The following is an 8,786-nucleotide window of genomic DNA, read 5'->3' as shown; positions in this document are numbered from 1 at the left end:
AGTCCATTCTGAAGGAGATCAGCCCTGGGATTTCTTTGGAAGGAATGATGCTAAAGCTGAGACTCCAGTACTTTGGCCACCTCATGCGAAAAGCTGACTCATTGGAAAAAACTCTGATGCTGGGAGGGATTGGGGGCAGGAGGAGAAGGGGACGACAGAGGATGAGATGGCTGGATGGCATCACTGACTCGATGGCCGTGAGTCTGGGTGAACTCCGGGAGTTGGTGATGGACAGGGAAGCCTGGAGTGCTGCGATTCATGGGGTCGCAAAGAGTTGGACATGACTGAGCGACTGATCTGATCTGATCTGATCTGATGGGCTTCCCAGTGGTGCTAGTGCTAAAGAATGTGCCTGCCAATGCAGGAGACATAAGAAATGCGTATTTGATCACTGGGTTGGGAAGATCCCCAGATTGGGAAGATGCCTGGAGGAGGGCATGGCAACTCACTCCAGTATTCTTGCCTGGAAAATTCAATGGACAGAGGAGCCTGGCAGGCTACAGTCCATAGGGTCGCAAAAATTCAGACATGACTGAAGCGACTTAGCCCACGTGCCTAAATGTGTATATATATATACACACATACATGTGTTTTTAAATGGTTGAGAACATATGTAGATGAAGCTTTATTTTCTATTTTTAATACTATAAAATGAGATTTTCCATGTCATTCTTAAATATGATTTTTAGAATTGGTATGATAAATTCACATCATTGCTCATGCGTTTATTCATTCACAAATACGGAGATCCTGCAGTGTCCCTGGTCCTGTTATCGAGGGTGGGGATACGTAGGGAACTAGACAAAGCCTAATTTCATGGGGTTTCTGTTCAGTAGAGGCAACTGCAAATACAGCACTGTATGCTTGAGGGATGTTCCTTTAGACGGTGTGGGAGGGAGTGCGTCTCTGAGCTCAGCATGGATGGTGGACATGAGCCAGGTGAGTATTCAGGGAACAAGTGTTCAAGGCAGAGGGCATAGCAAGAGCAAAGACCCTGTAATAAGATGACCTGGTACAACTGAGGGAGAGTATGGGCTGTATCTAGAGAGAGGGACGAGGGAACTCCTTGGTGGTCCAGTGGTTAGGACTTTGCACTTTCATTACTGAGGGCTTGGGGTCAGTCCCTGGTTGGGGAACTAAGATCCTGCAAGCTGTTCAGTGTGGTCAAAAAAGTAAAAAAAGAAAAAAAAAAGTTGAGAGGGCTAAGAAGCCAGACGAGAGAGACAGAGAAAGGCAGGATCATAGAGGGCCTGGTAGGCCCTGGAAGGAGCTCAGATTTTAATTCGTCTTTACTACTTTGTTAAACACTTCAAGTGTCTCTCTCTCCCTTTTCTTTTCTACTCTTTCTCCTTACTTCTCCCTTCCCTTCCCTTCAATATGTAAAACACAGTGATGGACATTCTAATATATAAGCCCTTGTGTATTTCTTAAATTACTCAGGAGAGAAATTCCTAGAAGGAAAGTCAGACAGCTTGGGTTTGAATCCTTGCTCTGCCCTTAACTAGCTGTGTGACCTTATACAGCTTGCTTAACTTTGCTGTGTGTTAGTTTTCTCATTTGTTAAATGGGATGATAATAACAATACCTACTAACAAGATAGTTGTAAGGTTTAAATGACTCGCTGTATATAAAATGCTCAGAATACTACTTGGTACACAGTAAGTTCTATACTCATTAGAACAAAAAATGAAACTTTTTCTGTATTTGCCAAAGTGTTTTTTCTAAAGGTTATACCAATTATCTTTTTCTGAGAGTGCAAATTGTAAATACAACACAAAAGGACAAATACCGTATGATTCCACTTATACAAGGCGTCTAGAATAGGCAAACTCATAGAGACAGAAAGCGTAGAGGTTCTCAGGGGCCAGAGGGAAGAAGGGAAAATGGGGAGTTAGTGTTAATGGGAACAGAGTTTCTATTGAGGTTAATGAAAATTTCTGAAAATGGAAAGCGGTGATGGTTATGCAACATCATGAATATTCTAATACACTGAACTGTACACTTTAAGAGGTTAAATGTGTAAATTTTATGAAATGTATTGGGTTGGCCAAAACATTCATTTGGATTTTTCCATAAGATGTTACAGACAAACCTAAGCAAACCTTTTGGGCAACCCGATATATTCTACCACACACACAATTAATACAAAGGGATGTGGGTGTATTTTACTCCCCCCGGTACAGTTGCTCACAGTTCATCTTGAGCAAGTCAGCTAGGAAGTGAGGTATGGGATAAGTTAGATTCAGTGGTTGTCACCTTCCCTGATCTTTGCATTTAGGGGTTCCCTGAAGGGTGTTTCCTGGCTCTCTTCATCTCCAGTGGAAGCATTCCTTACCCCTGCTCCCGGCCTTGGCATAGTTCTGGAAACCCCATGCTCTTGGGGACTAGTAGCACAGTGGCCAAAACCCTGTAGGATTAAGGATAATCTGAAGATGGAGACTGGGCTCTGCCCTTGTCCTGAGATGTTCAGCAAGTTATTCCTCGTGGCTAAATCGTGGTTTCCCTTCAGTCATATTAGATCCTGTAAGGCTGCTGCTGCTGCTGCTGCTAAGTTGCATCAGTCGTGTCCGACTCTGTGCGACCCCGTAGACGGCAGCTCACCAGGCCCCGCCGTCCCTGGGATTCTCCAGGCAAGAACACTGGCATGGGTTGCCATTTCCTTCTCCAATGCATGAAAGTGAACAGTGAAAGTGAAGTTGCTCAGTCGTGTCTGACTCTTAGTGACCCCATGGACTGCAGCCCACCAGGCTCCTCCGTCCATGTAAGGCTATCCCTGCTGATTTATCGAGCAGGTCAGGTGAGGGAGTATATGTAAATGTGCCTTTGTAACCTGTCAAGTGCTATAAAGATGTTACTTCTCTTTCCTCTAATTCCAGGTGCCACTGATTCCCAGAGCTCGAAGTATTTCTGAGAGTTCCATCGTATCAGTCAAGGAAGATGAGGAGGAGTCCTCCGAGAAGGCAGATAAAAAATCTTCCCAAAATACCGTCCAGAGAGAAAAGCTCGGAAACGTGAAGGAGAACACAAAGGTGGAGGGGTCTTTTCTTCCAGATGGTGGTGCAGCGCTGGGGAGCCGGGCTCTTGTGGGGTCCCCTCCTCTCCTGTCTCACCACCGTCATGGTGAGGGGGAGTTAATCTCCACCCTACAGACCACAGAACTCCCCCTCTCTCTTCCAGAGCTCAGGGTTTGGCTGGTTCAGCTGGTTCCGCTCAAAGCCCACCCACAACGCATCCCCCTCTGGAGATGAAGATTCGTCTGACAGCCCGGACTCTGAGGTGACCTCGGGCAGAAGGTTGTGGGGCGGGGCTGGACAGGGAAGCTCCCTCTTCTGTGGCCCCTTCTGAGGAAGTTTCCTCAACTCCAGGAGGGCCTGGAGCTGGCCTCTCCACCCTGGTCTGGATGAAACTGGTTTTGTGATGGGAGGTTGTGGGAGACAGATTGGTCCAGTGAGGGGAGAGGCAGATGACGAAAGGCCTTAAAAGTTAGGATGTAGAATTTTAACTTTCGAGAGCCGGCAGTGACTTGGCTTATTGAGCAGAGGAGTGGTATGAAGACAATGGAGTGTGGTGGAGAGGAGGCCAGCCCTGGTAGAGGGTGGAGGCCGCCATGTGGGTGCTGCAGGAATGCAAGCAGGTGGCATGGACGTGTGGAACCATCAGCGCCACCCTCCTTTCTCCACTAAGCAGGAGATGCCCAGGGCAGCGTCTCTACCTCAGCCCAGCCCAAGCCTCTCACTGACACCTTCCCCAGATCCCCAGTCTCTGCTGGGTGCCAGTGCCTTCTCCAGGGACACAGGTATGCCAACCTCCTGTCCTCTGGGCCCGCTGTGGTCCTCTCTGCAGTTTCCAGGGTTTGGTGGGGAGCCTTCTGGGAGTGGGGACTCCTCTGTCCTGAGTAGTTGGAACACCCCTGACTCATTGCTTCCTAGGTGGAGATGAAGTTCGAGGGTCAGTGTCTGGTGTGGGGACAGCTGAGGGCCCGGGGAGTGGAGGCTTGTCGGGACCTGAGGTGAGCAGCCCACCTGTGTGTGAACTGAACTTTCATGGGGGCTGGAGGTGCTGCCCCGTGAGGGCCTGACTCGTGGAGAGTATGGAGAAAGCTTCTGTAGTGGTTTGCTAGGGCTGCCAGAACAAGGTGTCATAGACTGTGCCGTTTAAACACCAGATGAGCATCTCCTCACAGTTCTGGAGGCTGGAGAGCTGAGATGGAGGTGTCCGCAGAGTAGGTTTCTCCTTGGCTTATAGATGGCCATGTTCTCCCTGCATCTTTATGTGGTCTTTCCCTGGTGTGTGTCTATGTCCAAATTTCCCCTTCTTACAAGAATACCGGTCATAATGGGTTAGGGCCCATTCTAATCACCTTTTAAAAAAAAATTAATTTCTGTTGAGTATGGGGCTTCTCTGGTGGCTCAGATTGTAAAGAATCTGCCTGCAACGCAGGAGAGAAGGGTTTGGTCCCTGGGTCAGGAAGACCCCCTGGAGAAGGGAATGGCCACCCATTCCATTATTCTTGCCTGGATAGCTTTACAATGTTGTGTTGGTTTCTGCTGTAAGCAATGTGAATCAGCCATCAGTATACCTATATCTGTTCTTTTTTTGAATTTCCTTCCCGTTTAGGTCACCATGGAGCACCAAATACAGTTCTCTGAGCTGTGCAGTAGTTAATCATCTCTTTAAAGACCCTGTCTCTGAATGCATTCTGAGGTCTCTGGGTTAGGACTTCAAGACAAGAAGTCTGGGGCAGGAACACGAGTTAGCCCACCACTACTTCCTTATGTGATGTCTAGAGAGCGGCCTCGGGACTTCCTGGGAGTCCAGTGGTTAAGACTCTGTGGGTCCAGTGCAGGGGGCACAGGTTCAATCCCTGGTAGAGGATCCAAGATCCCACATGTCACAAGGCACAGCCAAAAAGACAAAAAAATGAAATGAAAAAAGGGAATGTCCTCTTTCCCTGTCCCCAATAGGAGCTAGAGTTCACCAGTATCCCTTGCAAGGATTGTGATAAAGCCTTGACGAATTGTCCAGTATGGATTTCATGCCAGTTGCTAGGAAAACAATTTTATTTCTTGGGGCCTGGTTACGGCACTCTTGTAGTATTTTAGGCTTTTCAAGGAATATGAGATTACTTTTTATGATGCTATTAGTACGTTTTTTTGTGGCCTTTTCTTCTCACACAGCAGCACCTGAGCCTCTGCAAAGCTCCCCCTGGCTCCGGGGGTGGCTGTGCCCACTGGAACTGTTTTTTTACTCAGGATTCCCTGAGCTGTATCACATTTGCGTCTTTCTTTTAAATTTTTAAAAATTTATTTATTATTTGTTTATTTTGACTACGCTGGGTCTTTGCTGCTCTGTGGGCTTTTCTCTAGTTGCAGTGAGTGGGGCTCCTCTGTGGTTGCAGTGCATGGGCTTCTCATCGCAGTGGCTTCCCTTCTTGCAGAGCACAGGCTCTAGGCATGTAGGCTCAGTCGATGTGGGGCACAGGCTTAGTTACTGTGAAATCTTCCTGGACCAGGGATGGAACCTGTGTCCCCTGCATTGGCAGGTGGGTTCCCATCCACTGCATCAGCAGGGACTGCATCTCTTGACCAAAGTTGATTCTCACGGAAGCCCCTGACAGTCTAGAATCCAGGAAGTGGTGACTAAGAGGATTTTCTATTATTTTCCATCACAGGGTGTTTCCACTGAGCTCCACTTCAACGCTGGTGTTCTGCTTCCCCCACCCTCTGTGAAAGGGAGTGTTCCTCTCTACAACCCATCTCAGGTTCCCCAGGTAAGGAGGTCCTGAGGGAGGGGGGGGTTTGGAGCATGGGTTCTGAGTGAAGGAGACCCTGGTTTATAATTTACTGATAACCACTTACTATTCTGAGTTCTTTAGCAATGACTAACCTCTGTAAGTCTCAGTTTCTGCGTCTGTATAATAGGGTTAGTAGTAACTACCTCACTGGATAGTTATGAGGATTAAATCAGGCAGTCTGAAAATGCTCAGTCAGTGTCACTATTATTAATATTGCTCTTGACCTTTCATAGGTCTTAAGACTCAAGAGAGACAATTTGTGTCGGTGTTGTGTGGTTGCACCAGAGCAGTGTCCTGAGGGTGAGGGGATCATTGCAAACTTTGGTTGAAACTAAACTCCCTGCTTCTGCATGATCTGAGGCAGACTGCTTGCTCGGATGTGTTATTGGCTTCTCTTCTTCATAAAATCAAATTTCTTTCTCCTTATTTAAGAGGTAAAGGTGTTGTGTGAAAGTGAATAATGAGAATACCACATGGGAAGCCAAATGCTCCTGAAGGGTTCTAGACTTTCAGGATGCCTAAGCTCAATCCAGCCAGTCAGCCCTCAGCAGAGTCATGCTTGGGGTTATAACCTCGTGCTGTGCTTGTCTTTTTCCAGCTCTCCACGGTTACCAGCCTGAACCGGCCGAATCGCCTAGCTCAGCGCCGCTATCCAACCCAGTCATGATGAGAACGACCACCCATCCCAGGCTGGTCTCCCTGAAGCACAACTGTTATGTTGTTCTTGTTTCTTAATTTCCCAGCCCCTCTGCCATATTTGGGCCCCAAAGACGGTTGTGCTAGCCAGTTGCTTCCACGGGGTATGGAGGAAGCAAGGAGACAGGGTCTCCCAGGACACAGCTCAGTTCAATCTCTTAAGATAAGCTTCACAGTGATGGTGGAAATGACTTCTTCAGGTGGAAAAGCTGGGTATATCATCAGTCTGGAGGGGACTGGAATGCCATGGTGGCAGCATTAAGGACGCGGCTGTAGATCCTTGGAATTCCTTAAGAATTCCTCTGCGGGAATCGAAGATAACAGCGCTGGACTCTGCAGCAGCAATTACTGGGGGAGAGGCACTCAGAGCAATATTCTAGATTAACTTTGACTCCTTCCACAGCCTTAGTTACAGACCAATTCATGGCTCGAGTTAGCAAAGGATTTTTGAATCTTGGAAACTCGATCATTGTTTCCTGTCATCATTCTCTCTTGGGTGACATTTTGGCAGTTTCCTTCTTGGTTTTGGTTTGTGCACATTTTTTTTTTTTTAATGTGGTTCAGATTAATTATATTTCTCTCACTTTCTTAGCTGGTCCTATTTTTTCACATTCTGGCATCTGGCTATCAAGTTAGATTGCTGTAGGCATCATATTGTCATGGTAACTACCGAACCTAATGATGCAAATGGATGGAACATCAGTGTAATAAAGGACGGAAAATGTTCCCTAAAAATTCACCCCTTGCATAAGAGGAGGATCGAGTGTCTGAGATTGTTAATACTTCCCTTCCTCCCTCAGGCCTTTGCAAATTGATGTTCAGAGGGTCAGAGGAGCCCGAGGGAGGAGGGGACCCTCTTGGAAATTTCCATTTCTCCTTTCAAACCCCCAATAAGAATGACTCTTGCTGTTTGTCAGATTTGTTGAAAATTGCTCCTCACAAAGAACATTTCTTTGCATGTGTAATTGTACATACAGGTTTTGTACTTTAATGTACTACAGTTCTGATGTTGATCGTGATTAAACCAGATAATTTTATAGCAGATGCTTGTCTCTGGCTGATTTTTGCAGAGGGAGAGTACACACTGTGTGGTCTCTTCCCTGAGGTCTTTCTAATAATGGTTTCATTGGGTGATAAGGTGCAGACAGCTGGAAAAAGCCCTTAACTAATGAAGAATCTAGGGACTGATCCTCTTAACTTGTCTACCGTTATTTTTACAATTAAAAAAAAAAAAAAAGAACAAACCCACCTCTCATGAAAATTAGTTACTCCGTTAACTAAATGTTGCACATTCTGTCCTCTAAGAAGTTTGTTCATCTCTCAGATTAAATTAGGAAATGTCCGTGTAAGTGTTTTGCATCTAGAAGGCCCTCAGTGAGTGCTGTCCTTGTCTTCCTGAAGACTGCAGCCCCTTCAGTTTGGTGTGCTGACACCCAGTGGCGGAACAGTGTCAGTCGTGTGTGAGTTTCAGAGGCACCAAATTGTTTAGACTTGAATCCTGGCTCATCCACAGTTCACCTTGTAATCTTGGACAGGGTAATCTATTTGTTCTTGTCTTCAATTCCCTCTTCTATAAAATGAAGATACTAATTACCATTGCAATTATAATAATTACAATAGTAATTATAATAGTACTACCACATAGGACCCTGGAGGAGGGCATGGCAACCCACTCCAGTATTCTTCCTTGGAGAATCTCCATGGACTCCAGGCTCCAGGAGAGGAGCCTGGCAGCCTGCAGTCCATGGGGTCGAAAAGAGCTGGACATGACTAAGCACATGAGGCATCGCATACGGCAGAATAGAGTCAATCTCTTAAAAAAGTACCTAGTACATGCTACACATTATATGTGTGTGTTTCTAAAAAATTATCAGTGTACGATCTAATAAGTAAAATCGCCTTAATCTTGTTGCCTACCAGATTAAACTGGATGTTTATTCACTTAAAAATTTTACTGAAGTATAGTTGATTTACAGTGTGGTGTTAATTTCTAGTGTACAGCAGAGTGATCCAGGTATATATATGTGTGTGTGTTTATACACACACCTGCTTTTTCATCTTCTTTTCTGTGTAGTTTATCACAGGATATTGAATTCCCTGTGCTGTACAGTAGGGCCTTGTTGTCTATCCCTTCTCTGTATAATAGCTTGCATCTGCTAATCCCAAATTTCTAATCCATTTCTCCCCTGCCCCCTCCCCCTTGGCAATCACAAGTCTGTTCTCTATGTTTGTGAGTCTGTTTCTCTTTCATAGATAAATTCATTTGTTTATATTTAAATTCCACACATAAGTGATA

At 45.9% G+C, this 8,786-nt stretch overlaps 1 protein-coding gene across 9 annotated transcripts in view; it reads left to right on the top strand.

The window, feature by feature from the left end:
* The window catches only part of SEC16B (SEC16 homolog B (S. cerevisiae)), a 78,581-nt gene extending 71,050 nt beyond the window's left edge, over positions 1-7,531 (top strand). For all 9 annotated transcript variants that reach the window (XM_010850116.1, XM_010850118.1, XM_010850114.1 and 6 more), the window contains 6 exons: positions 2,877-3,029; positions 3,178-3,276; positions 3,688-3,796; positions 3,930-4,009; positions 5,672-5,770; positions 6,393-7,531. In XM_010850116.1, coding sequence (XP_010848418.1) covers positions 2,877-3,029; positions 3,178-3,276; positions 3,688-3,796; positions 3,930-4,009; positions 5,672-5,770; positions 6,393-6,461 — 609 coding nt within the window. In that variant the 3' untranslated portion in view covers positions 6,462-7,531. The remainder of the gene's footprint in view (positions 1-2,876; positions 3,030-3,177; positions 3,277-3,687; positions 3,797-3,929; positions 4,010-5,671; positions 5,771-6,392) is intronic.
* The last annotated feature ends 1,255 nt before the right edge of the window (positions 7,532-8,786 follow it).

Source organism: Bison bison, unplaced genomic scaffold (assembly GCF_000754665.1).
Source record: "Bison bison bison isolate TAMUID 2011002044 unplaced genomic scaffold, Bison_UMD1.0 scf7180017864289, whole genome shotgun sequence".
Lineage (NCBI taxonomy): Eukaryota > Metazoa > Chordata > Mammalia > Artiodactyla > Bovidae > Bison > Bison bison.
Note: the sequence above shows the minus strand (reverse complement) of the source record. Positions and strands in the feature narration are given on the sequence as shown.